The 18,123-nt window shown below is 38.9% G+C and overlaps 1 protein-coding gene across 1 annotated transcript in view; it reads left to right on the forward strand.

Annotated features, from left to right (window-relative positions):
* TTC39C (tetratricopeptide repeat domain 39C) overlaps window positions 1–18,123 on the forward strand; it is a 107,932-nt gene that overhangs the window by 37,906 nt on the left and 51,903 nt on the right. Inside the window, exons 2-4 of the mRNA XM_003995073.5 lie at window positions 8,827–8,875; window positions 10,710–10,838; window positions 13,303–13,417. Coding sequence (XP_003995122.3) covers window positions 8,827–8,875; window positions 10,710–10,838; window positions 13,303–13,417 — 293 coding nt within the window. The remainder of the gene's footprint in view (window positions 1–8,826; window positions 8,876–10,709; window positions 10,839–13,302; window positions 13,418–18,123) is intronic.

Consider the following 18,123-nt stretch of genomic DNA (forward strand, 5'->3'; position numbering starts at 1 on the left):
TCTTTATCTCGCAAAACTGAAACTTTGCACCCATGAAACAACTCAACATTCTTCCCTGCCCCCAGCCCCTGGCAACCACCACTCTGCTTCCTATCTCTCTGAATCTGATGATTGCAGGTACTTTTGTAAGTGGAATCACACAGTACTCTTTTTGTGACTGCCTTATATCACGTAGCATAACATGCTCAAGACTCATCTATGTTCCAGCACGAGTCAGAGTTTCTTTCCTTTTTAAGGCTGAATAATATTCCATTGTATGTATATACAACATTTTTATACATTCGTCTGCCTTTGTGATTTCCACATTTTGGTTAACTGTGAATAATGCTGCTAGAACAGGGCATACAGATATCTGTTTGAGTTCCTGATTTCAGTTCTTTTGGGCATATACGCAGAGTTGGAATTGCTGGGCTATACAATAATTTCATTTCTAATGTTTTAAGGAACTGCCTGTTTTCCATCATGGCTGCATGATTTTACACCCCCACCAACCGTGTACAAGGGTTACTGTTTTTCCACATCCTCATTAACACTTGCATTTTCTTTCTTTCATTATAGCCATCATAATGAGTGTAAGGTGGTATTTCATTATGGTTTTGATTTGCATGTCCTTAATGATCAGTGACGAGCATCTTTTGTGTACTTATTGGCTGTTGATATATATTCTTTGGAGAAATGTCTTTTCAAGTCTTTGCCCACTTTTTTTTTAAGTTTATCTTGAAGGAGAAAGAATCTCAAGCAGGCTCTACACTGTGAGCGCAAACTCACAAACCGTGAGATCATGATCTGAGCCGAAGTCAAGAGTCAGATGCTTAACCAACTGAGCCACCCAGACACCCGTTTTGCCCATTTCTTGATTGGTTTGGTGGTGGTGGTGGTGGTTGAGTTGTAGGAGTTACTTGTGTAGTCTGGATGTTAACCCCTTACCAGATAATTTTAAAATATTTTCTCCTGGTCTGTGGCCTGCTGTTGCCTTTTCACTGTTGATTATGTACTTTGTACAATTTTTATTTAGATATAGTCCAATTTATTTTTCACTTTTTTTACCTGTGCTTTTCAAGAAATCATTTCCAAATCCATGTCATGAAGCTTTTCCCTTATGTAGACAGCTTTTTAAACTTAGGTTTTTCCTATCGTGGATGATGTTGCATGAATGGCTTCATGCACTTAGCTTTTTCTTTTGTTGGCACTATTTACTTTCAGAAAGAAAGATGAAGTACTGAACCAGTTTTGTCCCACTCTAGTGCCCATGGAAACACCACCACACAGAGCAGAGGATATCACCTGTTACCAAAGGTTTTGTTTTTGTTTCTGAAGGCAAGGAGGCATCTACAAAAGCAGTCAATACCTTGATTGCTCCTATCGTCCTCTGGAACTGTGATTTTTAAAACATGGGTCACATGAGCAACCTGGGTCACAGAAAAGGCACAGCACCCTTAAGAGCAGTGGGGAGTGAATTTATGTGATTCTTTCTTTGACCCTCAAATCTGGGATCTCAGGGCTGCAGTGAAAGGTGAGGATGGTTGCCATGGCTGATTAGCTTCCGGTGGCCCTGGGTAGTTTCCAATCTCCCTGCACATTTGAAGGGAGAAAAGTCCTTTTGGAGAATTCTTCTAAGAACTCAACATTGTGTAAATATAGAACATTTTCAAAAATCAAAAGTTTAAAAACTTCAAGCCATTTACCATTGTGTTAGGAGGTAAAATCTTTGAGAAAAGCATGTTCAGTTAGGGACTGACATATAGTAATTATGCCCATTTATTTAATGGAAAAAATATTCCTTTGAGAATCAGATGCATACATTTTCTTCCTCTGTATTTTAGGAGATAAAATTTTCATCAGTCTAGGTTTTAATATCCTAGAGAAACATTTCTTCAAACTTTGGCAGTGTTGATGAATTGAGGAAAAGACGATCAATTGCTCCTTTGTATTTGTAATAGGTTTTCTGCCTTTTTATACAGAAAAAAATCTGGAGCCATTTTATTACTACTGATGATTCATTTTCAAAAGGCAAACGGTGGTAATGACCGTAAGAAGCCTTCTCATCGAAGAGGATTCCAAAAGGCCTCTTTGCAGAGGATTTTTATTTGTGTTTGCTTTTTAATTTTTTATTTTGAAAATAACCTACATCTTCTTAAGTACATAAAATAGTTTAATCAATCCCCATGTTGTGGTCAGCCAACCTCAGTAATTAAGTGATGGCCAATCTTGTTTTATCTATACTTACCACTTTTAAATCCTCTTACCTCAATTATATATATATATATATATATATATATATATATATATATATATATGTATATATATGTGTGTGTGTATATATATATATATATATTTAATGTTTATTTTTGACAGAGAAACTATGCAAATGGGGGAGGGGCAGAAGGAGAGGGAGACACAGAATCCAAAGCAGGCTCCAGGCTCTGAGCTGTCAGCACAGAGCCCAATGCGGGGCTTGAACTCACAACCGTGAGTTTATGACTTAAGCCAAAGTCGGACACTCAACTGACTGAGCCACCCAGGTGCCCCTCAATATATTTTTGAAACAAATCCCAGTCATAATTTATCTGTAAATACTTTTCTTTTTCTTTTTTTAAATGTTTTATTTATTTTTGAGACAGAGAGAGACAGAGCATGAGCAGGGGAGAGGCAGAGAGAGAGAGAGGGAGACACAGAATCCAAAGCAGGCTCCAGGCTCTGAGCTGTCAGTACAGAGCCCGACGTGGGGCTCAAACTCACAAACTGCAAGATCATGACCTGAGCCGAAGTCGGATGCCCAACCGACTGAGCCACCCAGGTGCCCCTGTAAATACTTTTCTAATACGCCTCTAAAAAATAGTTTTTAAAATGTAGCCATACCTAAAAAAAATGAGGATTCACTGATATCATCAAATGCCTGCAGTAATCATTTATCAGATTTTTCTTTTTAATTTTTTCTTTTTCATAAGGAAAAGTTTACATATAGTGAGGAATGTATACATCTGTAAACATCACAGTGTTACTACTTAAACCCAGATAAAGTTATAGGATATTTCCAGCATTCCAGCATCTTCCCTTGAGCTCCTTCCTCAGTCGATAATCTCCCAAAGATACCACTGTTCTGACCTCTGTTGTCAGAGGTCAGAAGGTGTTTTGTTTTTTTCCTCCTATAAAGTAGGCTACATGCCTCAGGTGGAGCTCAGTGCAGAGCCCAATGCAGGGCTGAACTCATGACCCTGAGATCAAGACCGGAGCTGAGATCAAGAGTCAGACACTTAACCGACTGAGCCACCTAGGTACCCCAAACAGTGGTTTTCAACTTCCTATCAGTGGAATCATATACTCTTTTGCCTGGATTTTTTTACTCAAGATTATGTATGAAATTTATTCATGTTATTATACTTAGCAGTAGTTTGTTTTCATAGCTGTGAACTATTCCATTTCATTGAATGCATCAAATAATTTCAGTATATTCATTCTGTTTCTAGTTTGAGGCTATTATGAATAGTACTATTAACATGACATACATGTCTTTTGAGGGCATAATAATTCTGTGTATACATATGCATACTGAGGAATGAAGTTACAGGATCATGGGACAGGCATATGTTTACTTTTAGTAGGTATTACTAAACAATGTATGAGAATTCCCCTTGCTCCACATTCTCATTAACACTTGGTGATGTTATTCCTCGTGAGTATGGCCAATCTGATGAGAGTGTGGTGGTATTTCATTGCAATTTTGATTGATATTTTCCATTGTTTTTCAGCACTGCTTAATATGCTTATTGACTTTCAGATATCCACAAAAGTGAAGTGCCTATTCAAGACTTTTGCCCGTTTTTTACTGGGTTGTCATTTTTTACTGATTCTGGGAAATTCATATATTCTGAGGATCAGCTTTTTTGAATAAGTGGATTGCAACTATCTGTGATTGTCTTTTCCAATCTCTTATGAGTGAATAGAAATTCTTGATTAAATTTTGATGTCAGGTGTCCAGCTTTGTTGTTGTTCTTCAAATTTGATTTGGCCATTGTAAGTATTTGTCCTTTCCATGTAGATTTTTTTTTAAAGATTTTATTTTTAAGTAATCTCTATATCCAATGTGGGGCTCAAACCTACAACCCAGAGATCAAGAGTCCAGGCTCCACCAATTGAGCCAGCCAGGTCCCCCTCCATGTAGATTTTAGAATCAACTTTTCAATACCACCTCCCTCCATACACACCCCAGGGATTTTGTTCTGGATTGCATTGAAGCTGTAAATCAGTTTAGAGAAATTAACATTGTAACAATATTGAATTCTAATTCATAAAAATTATATCTCTCTATATTAGTGGTTCACAACCAAGGTCAATTTGCTCCCAGAGGACATTTGGTGATATTAGGAGACATTTTTGTTGTCACATCTGTGGTTGGGAGGTTGGCTGTGTGCTACTGGCATCTTGTAGATAGGGGATAAGGATGCCGCTCAACATGCTACAGCTCATAGGACAGCCCCCAAAACGAAAAGTTATCTAACTCAAATGTTAAGAAATCCTGATTTAGGTCTTCAGTGTTTTTTTTAGTAATGTTTTGAGTTTTCAGTGTGGCAGTATTGCATGTCTTTGTTAGAGTTATCCTTACAGATAATTAGTAATTTTGTGCTATTGTGATTTTTGTTTCATATTCTCATTGTTATGGGTATGTATGAGTGTGTGTGTGTGTGTGTGTGTGTGTGTGTATATATACACATATACATACATATATGTGTATATATACACACACACATACATACATACACACATATGTCTCTTATATGTGTTTTATGTGTCTGTTGTATTTTAAACCTTTTATTTTAGAGATTCCCTTTCAGTTTCTTTCCCTCTACTCATATATTTTTTTCTTGTCATTGAGGAAACTAGGATCTTTGTCCTATAGAGTTTCCTGCAGCTTGGATATTGCTGATTGTATCAGCATGGTGGTGTTTAATATGTTCCCCTGTCTCTCATACCCATTATTTCATGAGGAGATCCACAATGAGATACTGATTCTATCATTTGCTTTTCATTTATTATCCCAGGAAATTTTTGTGGAGGAACTGCTCTCCTACCCAACTAATTCGTTACTCTGAGTCCATAGAGAAAAGACGGGATAAATGCTTACTCTCTTTTTAATGAGTTTTCAAAATAATGCGTTGGTTCCTTAAGATCCTCCATAGGCAACGAGAGCAGTGTTGGTGGTGGTGGTAGTCTTGTTGTTAATTAAAATATCATTTTGGATTTATGGTTTAACTTTATATGATGTTTCAAACTATTGCTGTTTTTACTCTCATTAGGGATTATTGTTCCATGTTTGCATAGTGGGAACCTCTTCAAAACCCTAATATAGCTTTTAAACTTCCTAGCTTTCTGCTCTAATAAGATAACTCCAGGCTGTTCTGGAACATTTTTTACCCCTGACCCAGAATCAACCATTTCTTCAAAGACCCACAATCTGTTTTACTTAATGTATTTAGAGAGGGTGCTAGACCCGCTCAGGGCTGCTGGTGGTGCTACTTATAGGCTTTTTCAGTAGACAGAAATATTTATTTTTTAAAAAGATAAAACCAAGACTTTATATCCTAAGCTATAGGATTTTTAATTAGCTACATTCTTTTTCCTATGCACAAAGTCCTGAGTCCCAACAAACAGCAACATACCTACCCATCGCTTTGTCACAAACTACATCCCCAGCAGCCTTAGAATGGCAATACCAACTTGACTGGAGAGAATGTGATTACTGAAAAAAAATATTTTTGCCATCTTTTGGGGTCTATTTTTAAGAATATCTCATAATGAAAATGCACTGTCAGGTTATTGTGTTCTAAAGTCCCTTGGAATAGTTCTGTGTGGTTATTTTACCAACTGGATTCGCCTTTAGGTACATTAATTTTGCTGTTTAGCGATATTTACATGATCCCAAAGTCTAATCTACAAAACAAAGCGTCTACAAAGAAGCTTTGTTTCTATCCTTGTTTCTTCTTCCCTATTTCCTTCTCTTACCTTGTATGTATCTATTTTTTTTAATTGTAAGTTATTCCATCTGTTTTTTTCAATATTAGCAAATGTATATATATCCTTACATAATCCCTTCTTTAAATAAGGGAGGTTTTCACCATGTGGTCGGCTTCACTTGTCCCCACCTCTGTTGTTTTATCTACTTTCTGGTATTTAGGAAGGTTTGTATTTTGGTTCTAATGCTTACCTTTATACTTGGTCTTTACATGATATCCTTACTCCCCTTGTGTTTGGATCATTGTTTATTGGTTCCTAATATGAGCATATTGAGGTGAGCTATGAGCCTCTTTCTTCTTCCTTAGATTCAGTTTTAAAGTAATGATACTTCTACCCTTTGGGAACATTTCCAAATCCCCCAAATGAGTAAGTTTTATGTAGAAACACATCTGTTGGCCAAAATTGATCAAGATAAGGTAAATTAACATAGGGTTAAAAAGTCAAGTGACCCTTGTTAAATTCATTTTTTTAAAGTTTTCTTTTAATGTTTATTTTTGAGCAAGAGTGGGGCAGGGGCAAAGAGACAGAGAAGGAGAGAAACAGACCATCTGAAGCAAATTCCCCTCTGACAGCAGAGAGCCTAATGTGGGGCTTGAACTCACGAACCGTGAAATCATGACCTGAGCCAAAGTTGACGCTTAAGCGACTGAGTCACCCAGGCACCCCAAACCTTGTTAAATTCTTAAAACAACAGGTCTTGTGTAGCATATGAGAGGTTGCACGTTTATCGATCGGTTCATTGTACTGGGTACACCGTCTAACATGCCAGATGCTGTGGGGTTGGCAGAGACTGTACTTCAAAGAGAGAAGAGCATGTCCATTGGGCTGGTTTTTCACCTAAGTCAGTATGGGAAGTACTGAGGGCCAGTCTAGAGTACCATGAATAATTAATAGCCTTGGCTCTCAGAAACCTAATTTTGGTCAAGAACAAGAAGCATATCCCTAGCTTCAGCTTCTTTCGTTTTTCACATGGCAAAGTGGTTAACATGTAAGCAAGGAAAGGGGAAAGCCACGCTAATCCGCACTTGATTGAAATGAGTTTGTTCCTGAAAAGCAGGGTTCTACATTTTTCATTCCTTCACTGGTTCATATTTGTTGAATGCCTGTTGTGTGTAAGACAGGATGATAAGGGCTACGGGCAGAAAATAACATTCTAGAGGGGATACTCATATGCAAACCACATTTGGGTAGGAGCCTATACTGGTATGTCCATGCAGAGCTGTGGATGGGAAAATCTCCATCTGTGCTGCCACATCGCGCAGGAACGGAGGGACAGCAGACTTCATCGTGTGCTGTACACGTGCCGCTAGAGCTTGGTTTATGGGTATGAATGCTAGTGGGGGTTCTTCACTAGTGCACTGATCTTCCTACTTCTCTTCTTGTTGGCTTAGTATCCTATTAGATGGGGGTAAACAAGTTATTTATTGTAGAATTTGAGTAAGTACTAAGTAGATGGGAAAAAATGTAGCAGAAGGTTGATATTCCAAATAAATCGGTTCATTATCGCCCCACCTCTTTCCCCTCCCTTCAGGACTTCCCCGCCCTCCCCCCTTACTTACATTCTCTCTCTTCCCCTGACCCTAGAGGAAAATGGATGTGCATACTGTTTGACTCAGTAATGCTATCTCTAGCAGTTTATCCCAAGAATATATTGGACTTTCCTGAAAAGATACAGGTACAAAGATGTCCATCGGATATATTCATTGGATATATCTGTGTGTGTGTGTGTGTGTGTGTGTGTGTATACATACATACGTATATACATACACACACACACACACACACACACACATATACAAATGTGCATGTCCACCCCTCCCCAGACACACTTTGCACACAAAGTAAACTTCCTATAGGGGATTGTCTAAATGTATTGTTCTTTCCTTTTTTTAGAATGACCATATGCTATCTACATAATATAAAAAATCAATAAAATTATTTTTTTTAATATTTTTTAACGTTTATTTATTTTTGAGACAGAGAGAGACAGAGCATGAACAGGGGAGGGGCAGAGAGAGAGGGAGACACAGAATTCGAAACAGGCTCCAGGCTCTGAGCTGTCAGCACAGAGCCCGACGCGGGGCTCGAACTCACGGACTGCGAGATCATGACCTGAGCCGAAGTTGGCGGCTCAACCGACCGAGCCACTCAGGCGCCCCAATAAAATTATTTTTAAGAAGGCAGTTACTACTTGTTTTCTCTTTTAGTGCAACTTAAGGAAATTTAGATTTTGTAACAGTTATGAATTTTGAAAGTTTATATTCCTATATTTTTTGAATTGGTATTCGTTTGATTTGGTTTCTGTTTGGTTTATGTATGTAATTGGATAATGACTATATTACAGTGGGGGAGTGTCTGACTCTCAGGAGGCATTCTTCAAGATTTTTTTTTTTTTATTTTTTTGTTTTTTTTTTTTAGTTGGAATGAGGGAGTTTTCAAGGTTGGCTCAGTGGTAAAACCCTTTGATCTACTTTAAAAATTATGGTTACTTTATGTGTGTAAAGTTTTGAACATGTTTTGCATTTTTAAGATGAATATTGATCATCTTCCTTTGGCCATGTGTTTGTAGATGTCATGTTTGTTACTAAAGCAGCCTCTTATAATTTGACTTATGTGTCTTGCTTTGAAAAATCAAGGGCAGATTCTATTCTGTCAGGTAGACTGAACTTTCTTGCCTCGAACTTTTTTCTTAGGGTAATTTAATCAGCTTTGAGACCTTACAGTGTCTCCAATTATTAGAAATATATATTAAACATCTAATACATTAAATGTTTATGAAAGTATACATTAAACGTAATTTTGTTTCCTTAACAGAAATCATAGCCCATTGATGAGTTTTGGAGCCAGCTTCGTCAGTTTTTTGGTAAGTTGGTATGGGGAGAGGTGTTGGTGTGAAGGAAACAAGTATATAAAGTATGTCTTAGAGTGACTAGCTGTGTAGATAGAGATCTTTTAGCATTTAAAAGTGGAATCAAGTTTTGCCTATTAACCAAAACCTGTAAGATATACTCTTCCTTAATTTTAAAAATAAAATGCTTATACCTTCCAGAGTATTCTGTTTTTCTCAATCAAAAAAAAATTTTTTTATATATAATTGGAAAGACCTTTCCAAAAAAAACAAATTGCAGTAAAGATTTAAAAAAAAATCAGGCTTTGGATACTAAAGGTGTGCTTGAAAATCATTGACTAAATGTGGACTGGAAGGCAAGTTAAATTAGCATAGCTGAAATTTGTTAGTTATTATTACATTTTTAAATATTAGTATTTAGGAATTGAAGGGAATAGGTTGCAGTTGGGTTTTTAAAGAAAATTCAGCCATGTAGAAAATTGGATGCTTTTTTCCAGAAATACGTATAACATCCCACAAACCACTTTGCAACACAAAATTAAAAATAGCTATCTTAGAATGGTATAATAGCAAGTGTGTGTGTGTGTGTGTGTGTGTGTGTGTGTGTGTAATCAATATCATGTGTAGAGATCAAGTAAAGTAAAATAGAGAAAACATTTAGATTTCAAATCTAGAAAGATATCTGCAAATTTATGTGTCCTACACAGGCTGTCAGTGCCCAACTGCAGATGCCAGACCAGCTTCTGGTGACATAGGTTTTCATTCAAGCTATTTATTTCCTCTTACTGCTGGGGAATATGACAAAATTTTTAAGGCTTGCTGTTTTTAGGAAAACATAGCCTCCAATTTTAAGGAAAATGGTACTCTGTGGGAAGCACTACATGAATACCCACTTAACTGCAGAGGCAGTGAGGGAGACCCAGCAAAGGGTGGAGCAGGAAGGTGGGAAGGGAGGCTATGGCAGAGCTGGGTCTGCTTGGAAAGAAAGTGTGGTCGGGGGACTTGACCAAAGATGGCTGTTGTCTGGTTTGGCTACAAGGGGAGAGTATATTAGAGTCCTACCAAGGAGGCCTAGAATGGATAGTGCTCCATTCCAAGGGGAGGGCTTGATGAATGGATAGAGAATGGAGAGCCAGCTGTGAGTTCATTAGGTCCTTCCAAGAATCAGGTGTCATGTCTGCCCCTAGAGCCCATCCATACCCTCAGAAACCTTACTCTCCCTGGTGAAAGTTGCAGGTTTTCAGCAGAGAAGGGGATTGCCCCTACCCAGTCAAATGTGGTCTGGAAAAATCTACCAGATCAGGTGCCTGGAAACAGGCTGTCAGTGGAATTTTTCACTGTGGACAATGTAAAATGATTTCCAAATAAGGGAACCCCTTGGAATTGCCATCCCTGAAAAGACTGATGTTTTTCAAGGAGCACCTGCTACCTGATGTTTCAGTAGGCTTTTGTGCAGTATGTGATGGAGCCCAGGGGTCCATGTGTGGGTAGAATGGACTTTTCAGTGAGACATTGGTATAAAAACTGAGTGAAGTGGACTAATCAGAAATTATACAGGGCTTTTGTTACTGTGTTCAATAACAACATAAAAGGTTGTAGAACAGTAATTGCAAGAATATTTATTACCATATACTTTTTCATGTAGGTGTAGTAGAGGTATATTCTTATTTCATATTGAGATTATATTTCTTGGAAATGATTAGGGTATGCTGTAACATTCTGATTCCTTTACTTGCAACAAATAATTTGTTTTTTTTTTTTCCTCGTTTGGGATTTTGTTGTAATAAATTGCCTAAATTTTCAGACATTTCCTGGTTCATTCACTTCTTCCTTATTTTTTTCTTGGAAGAATGCCATGATGACATTTGAAGAAGAAAAAATGCAGTTGGCATGTGATGACTTAAAAACTACAGAAAAGCTGTGTGAAAGTGAAGAGGCTGGAGTAATTGAAACCATCAAGAATAAAATTAAGAAGAATGTAAGTACTATGTCTTTAGGTTATGAACTGGGTGCTGCTTACTTAGGACAGTGCTCATTTACTTGGTTTTTGATATTTAGGATTTCACTGAATGCACTACATGTTTCTTACGGCTTTTGATTATGTAAAATGTATTTTTTAAAACAAGAGAATCCCGCATAACCCCATCAGTCATTAGAACCATTAAGTACATTAATTCTTTTGCTATTTTAGGATTCTCTTCTTCCGTAATGGGCTTTGTGGTAAGAGCTTATGTAATGAGGCTTTCATATCTGTAATTCAAATATGTTGCATTTGGGCATAATTGAGGAATTCAACTATTTACCTAATTTTCTCAGGCCTTACCAGCCTTTGGTTACAAATAAAGTCACAATAGCACTGCAATTCACTTCTCCTGATTTTGTTTTCACCTTTCAGTGCCAAAGTCTGGTCTTTGGAGAGGCATCCTCCTACCCTGATATTTTTGGAGTGCCCAGGGGTCTGCTATGTGTTACATGTTGAGTTGACAAACCAGTCTTTTGGTTATGGTCCCCCAAAGCCACCCGTCTTTTCTTTGGCTCCTTCGTATCCAGGTTGCTTTACCTCTGCCCTTGATGATGGTGTCCACTATGATGAAGCCACTGATGGGCCAAGAATATAGTCTCCTGATGCTGCGGAAGGGCCAGAGGTTTCCTTGATTGCTCTTTCTCCAAATCCTGCATGTAATAAATGACTGAGTCCTGTTGCCTCTTTCTAAAATACCTCCTGAGTTCATCCACTTCTCTCCCCACTCCTGCCATTTCTTTAGGTCAGTCACCATCCCCATTTGCCTACGGTAACTCTCACTGTTCTTGAATTGGTTCTCCAGAATATAGTCTCTGAAATGCAAATAATATGTTGCTGGCTTCATCTTCAATGTCCCTGCCCCCTGCCTCTCCCCCCCCCCCCCAAAGGAGTTTGTAAGGTCCAAACTCCTTACAGTGGCTGATGGAGCACTCTTCCTCTGCCTAAAACATCCTCCTCCCTTTTGACCTGGTTCCTATTCTGTCTTGAGTTCTTCCTAGATCGTGTTCTCCAAGGACTCTTGCCTGAGCCCTGAAGCCCTGTTGAGTAGGTTTTCTACTTGTGCCCATGGTACCCTGTACTTTATCCTTCAGAGCACTTGCTACATTACATGGTAACGAAGGCAGTGTTCCCTCATTAGACTATAAGCTTATTTACATGTCTGTCCTCTGTATCTAATGCCATGCCTAACACCTATGTTAGTAATTAACATTTGTAAAGGATTTTTGCAATTTAAAAAGCATTTTCACGTGTAGTGCCTCATTAGCCCTTCTAACAACCCTACACAGTCGAAGTTATTACAAAGAAACAGAAGCATCAATAGACTGACATTTGCCTAGGCAAAGTAATGAGTTCTGGGACTACATTTGCAACTATAGTGACCATAATAGATTATGCTAATCTAGAAAAAAGGGAAACAGTTCACTCTTTTTTGTCTACTAGTTATGCTATTGTCGTATTTGTGAAGATCCCATCATTTCTTTTATCACTGATACAGCCTATGAAAGCTAATTTAGCTTATCTCGTTCAAGTTCACTTTGTATTAAGAATGCATTATTCTATTTCAGGGTGATTTTTCTTCACTTAAAAACATTCTTCACAATAAGGACCAACATTTGATAACAAGTGGGGTTTTTGGTTTTACTTTTTGCTTCTTTTATTGGGGTAGTCACCTTAGAGGTATGGCTTGCATTTTGAGTTCAGTTTGTGGTTTATTCAAAGCCATTTTCTCCTTAACTAAAATGTAATCCATAAGGAATGAATCCTAATGTTCCTCCTACATAATGAAGGTAGATGGCTGCATGGTGGCTTTTGGGGTTAGCTATTTTGGGGAACGTTTTCTACCTTTGGTGGTTTTTATTTTGGATATGTAAGAACTTCAGTTGTTTAAAAAAAAAAAAAAAAGGTCAAACTCAACTTCTGTGTTTTCTTCATGGTTTCCCAGGAGCTTCATTGTTAATCCCTTAGGATGTTTGAGTTATAATGTTCTTTTAAATGGTTTTTTTCTTAATTTTTAATGTTTATTTATTTTTGAGAGACAGAAAGGCAGAGTGCAAGCACGGGAGGGACAGATAGAGACAGAGACACAGAATCCAAAGCAGGCTCCAGGCTCCAAGCTGTCAGCACAGAGCCTGACGCGGGGCTCGAACTCACAGACTATGAGATCATGACCTGAGCTGAAGTGGGATGTTTGACTGAGCCACCCAGGTGCCCCTTTGAGTTATGAGTTATAGTGTTCTTTATCATCGTATTGTTAACAGAGCAAGATTTCATGGGAATATAGTATAAATCTGGTCTTGGCTTTCAGCTCCGTGTTTCATCGTTCCTGTGTGAAATTATTTTGCACAGTCAAGTAATAGCTGTTTGGAGTCTTTTTGTGTGTGTGTGATTTATCAGTGTGTCCTTTCTTTCCACCAAACAGGTCGATGTCCGAAAATCCGCCCCCTCCATGGTTGATCGGCTTCAGAGGCAGATAATCATAGCTGACTGTCAGGTTTACCTGGCTGTGCTCTCATTTGTAAAACAAGAATTGTCAGGTATGCTGAAGCATTATTTTTAATGGCTTTCAAAATTCAATGGACACGATCAGTAATGCCTCGCCCTTTATTTATTATTATTTTTTACAGTGCCTCATATTTCAGGCCTTGAAAATCCGTGGCGCTTCTTTGGGGCTTGATACTGATTTTTGCTTAGGAAATTGAAACCACAAGTACTTAATGTGTGTTTAGAGGTGTAGTTTTAGACTTGAAGTCAATGTTTCATCCTCTTGTCTCAAGATCATTCTGTCATAGAGAAATTACCAGTGCCAGTTTGATTGATAGATCATACTTTGTGAGAATCAAAGTGTAATAACCTTTAAAGTGAAATATACCTGGTTTAAATTACATTTTTTAGGAAATTGTTATTGAAGGCCTGAATATGTACCAAATATGTCCAAGGAATATAAACTAATTTCTTAGTTTGTCCAAAACAGTTTTCCAGGATTCTGTAGCTTTGATATCTTGAGTGCTATAGACTCAAAATGAGTCTTTAACAGCTTCTGTAAGACTGTGTCTAATACAGATACCAGTTCTTTTGTTTATGTGGTTATTGGTGTAATACTTCCAGGAGAAATTTGCTTCTTTGGTAGATAGGATTTACTTGGAAAAAAATGAAAATTCAAAAAGGAAATTAACTAAAACTCATAATCAGAAAAGTATTTCCTTCCAAACCTTAAATGAAGAAGGGTCTGTTGCTGATAAGTTATAACATACACTGTTCTTTCTAGACTGCCAGAATCAGTCTTTCTCTCCCTTCTCTTCCTTCCCTCCCCCTCTCCCTCCCTCCCTCCCTCCCTCCCTCCCTCCCTCTCATCCTTGAGGATGCTTTGTTTCCATTTGGCTCAAGTCAGAAGTGGAATTTAACTTTTATTTCGATCTCCAAAATTTGGACTTACTAGAATTTATCCTTCTTTTAAAATATGTTCTATGCTTGTACTTTGGCCTTTTGCTTTGGCTCAACTATCCTCTGTTTTTCTCTCTAATCTTCCTCTCAGGACTTGCGCAATACTTGCATGTTTGAGGGCTCAAAGCTCATGTGAAATACCTCTGAGACATCAATATACACTCCCCTCTCTGAAGCTCTACATTAATGTATATATTAAGAGCAGCAGAATGGTCCAACTTCTTGGGTCAAGATAGGAGCTCTGGCATTTTCTGTGATCTTGTACTCTTTTTTTCTGACACTCAAGGACTTCTTAAGGGAGCTTATTTTAGCCATTAGCCATTGAGAAAATATCTTTTGAGAGAGAAGGAGAAATCAAATGTAGTACAGTGTTTGAGGAGTCAGGGTAGGGGGCATCTGGGAATTCTTTATGTTCTTACAACTCTTTGTCTGAAAGTATATATAAATATATATATAATATATATATGTAATATATATAAATAATAAATATAAATATATATATAATTTTAAAAGTAAGTGTATCTATCCTCATTTGCTCATTCATTGGTCTAGTCAGTAATTACTGAACATGTATGATGTGCTGAGCACTGTTACATGAGTAGCACAAGCTATGCTTCCTGCCCTCTTGAAACTTAGAATCACCAAGTAGTGCTGTTTGCTTCTACAATTATCATTCTGGTTAAAAATTACTAGGGGTGCCTGGGTGGCTCAGTCGGTTAAGTGTCCCAACTCTTGATCTCAGCTCAGGTCTTGATCTCACAGTTTGTGGGTTTGAGCCCCGTGTCAGGCTCTGTACTGGCAGTTCAGAGCCTGTTTGGGATTCTCCCTCTCCCTCTCTCTGCCCCTCCCCATTCATGCGTGCATGCTGTCTCTTTCTCTCTCCCAAAAATAAATAAACAAAATAATTACTAAACATGTTATAGAAAATTCAGAGAGTACAGAAGGGGAAAGAAGAAAGCAAGTCACTACATACCTTACCGCTGGGAGAAATCACACTTTACTGCTAATGTTCTATGTTTTATATCTCTTTTACAAAATGAAATCTATAGTGCTTTATATCCTACTTTTCCTTGTTAGATTGTATTTTACGTATTTTCCCTGTAACTCAGTTTCAAAATATTATATTAAATAATAACAGTTTTTCATATGAATGTGCCATGATTTATTTAACCCATTCCTTTTGGACATTGAGGTGTTCTCTGCTTTGCCTTTTTTATTAGGTCAAACCTATTCTTATATTTTATTTTTTTATTAAAAAAATTTCTTTTTACATTTATTTTTGAGAGAGTGAGATAGAGTGTGAGTGGGGGAGAGGCAGAGATAGAAGGAGACACAGCATCTGAAGCAGCCTCCAGGCTCTGAGCAAGCGGTCAGCACAGAGCCTGATGTGGGGCTTGAACCCATGAACCGTGAACTCATGACCTGAGCTGGAGTCAGACGCGCAACTGACTGAACCACCCAGGCGCCCCTATATTTTATTAATAAACTATTTCTTTCACAAATTACCTTGTTAGCCTTTACCCATTCTCCTGATAAGTTGGTTTTAATCAATTAATATTTAATCCTATTTATCATAGATTTTTAACAGTGCTCTTGGTTTTTCCATATAATTTATTGAACAGATGCTGATATTGAAATAAAATTGATAGACATAAATGTGTATAGTGGTCTTTTGCTTTATGAATATCTTAGTATTTGTCAAGCAGACAACCAAAAATGCTCTTCCTTAGCCTTTCCTAAAACACGCTGGGTTATTAAACTACAAAAAACCTACTTTGTTGGAATACATTTCTTAGAAAACATTTTTAATTTTTTTTTTATGTTTATTTATTTTTGAGACAGAGACAGAGCATGAACAGGGGAGGGTCAGAGAGAGGGAGACACAGAATCTGAAGCAGGCTCCAGGCTCTGAGCTGTCAGCACAGAGCCCGATGCGGGACTCGAACCCACGGACTGTGAAATCATGACCTGAGCTGAAGTTGGACGCTTAACCGACTGAGCCACCCAGGTGCCCCTTAGAAAACATTTTTGATGGATGATTTTCTTGGGGAAAAGCTGTCTTTTTGGAGATGATAAGTGCTCCTCCCCCACCCCGAGTGGGTGGCGCAGAACTGGGTTGGGGGGGTGCACTCACTCACCTGAGCTCCAGGTAGGGATGAGTCTGTGAATGTTTTGAGTTTGTGAATTTTTTTTTTAATTTTTTTTTTTTTAACGTTTATTTATTTTTGAGACAGAGAGAGAGCATGAACGGGGGAGGGGCAGAGAGAGAGGGAGACACAGACTTGGAAACAGGCTCCAGGCTCTGAGCCATCAGCCCAGAGCCCGACGCGGGGCTCGAACTCACAGACCGCGAGATCGTGACCTGAGCCGAAGTCGGACGCTTAACCGACTGAGCCACACAGGTGCCCCTATTCTTTTTCTTTTTTAAATTTTTTTTGAGTTTGTGAATTTTTAAATGCTTCATACTTTTAAAAGAACTCTTGGAGTGCCTGGGTGGCTTAGTTAAGTGTCTGACTCTTGTTTTCCCCTCAGGTCAAGATCTTGTGGGTTCTTTCTTCTCTCTCTGCCCCTCCCCTCCTCGCACCATCTCTGTCTCTCTCAAAATAAATTAAAAAAAAAAAACTTTAAAAAAAATTTAAAAAAAGAGCTCTTGTGCCCTCTCTCATTTGAACTTCTTTATAATGAACTGCCCCCATCATCTCTCTTCATTTTATATACTATTTTTTAAATATCTTTTTCATTAACTCTTATCCAGGGCTGCTTGCTTGCTAGCTTCCCCTCACCCATATGCGTATGTTAACTACTTTCATAACAAAAAGAAGCTATATTTAAAATATGGTATTTGCCATCTTGTTTCGTTTACTTCCTTTTGGACTTGAGGGTAGGTCCTATGTCATACTCGTTGTATTCTTGGCATATCATATGCCCAATAAATTTTCCTCAAATGAGGGTTCTGCCTTTACTTCACAGGTGAGGTGGTAGAGGCTGATGATTTGGAGAAGGTTGAACAGTTGACACAGCTTTTTAGTGACAACAGGGCCAGGGCCTGAGCCAGTTGTTGCTTGTTTCATACCTGAATTCCTAGTCTTCTCACCATTTTGCCATCACCTTAGTTTGGTGACTTGTGCCTCGAGAGGCACAGAAATTTGGGTTTCTCATGGCCTTCTCCTCTATGCCCATGCTCCCTCACTCTTACACCCTGAGGTGCTAGCTCCTGGAGTCATGTGACAGTCTGCTGTTAACTGACATGCTTCTCCAGGCCACGTTCTCTGTGCTGCCATTGTAGCCATCCGTCTAAAATTTGTTACACCTGTGCTTTAAACACTCAGCCATTCTGCATCACCTATGAAGTAAAATCCAAATTGCTTCTTAAGGAGGCACTTATAAACCTACGTCCTTCCCAGCCTCCTTGCCTTCCCAGCCTCCTTGCCTTCCCAGCCTCCTTGCCTTCCCAGCCTCCTTGCCTTCCCAGCCTCCTTGCCTTCCCAGCCTCCTTGCCTTCCCAGCCTCCTTGCCTTCCCAGCCTCCTTGCCTTCCCAGCCCCCTTGCCTTCCCAGCCCCCTTGCCTTCCCAGCCCCCTTGCCCTCCCAGCCCCCTTGCCCTCCCAGCCCCCTTGCCCTCCCAGCCCCCTTGCCCTCCCAGCCCCCTTGCCCTCCCAGCCCCCTTGCCCTCCCAGCCCCCTTGCCTTCCCAGCGCCGCGTGCCGCTAAGCAGGGCTTCGTGCGCTTCCCTCAATGCCTTTTGCTGCCTCTTGCCTTCCTGTATACCACCCTCAGTTCAGATGCTCGCAGCCCCTTTCT

The sequence above is a fragment of the Felis catus genome, chromosome D3, assembly GCF_018350175.1.
Source record: "Felis catus isolate Fca126 chromosome D3, F.catus_Fca126_mat1.0, whole genome shotgun sequence".
NCBI classification, from domain to species: domain Eukaryota; kingdom Metazoa; phylum Chordata; class Mammalia; order Carnivora; family Felidae; genus Felis; species Felis catus.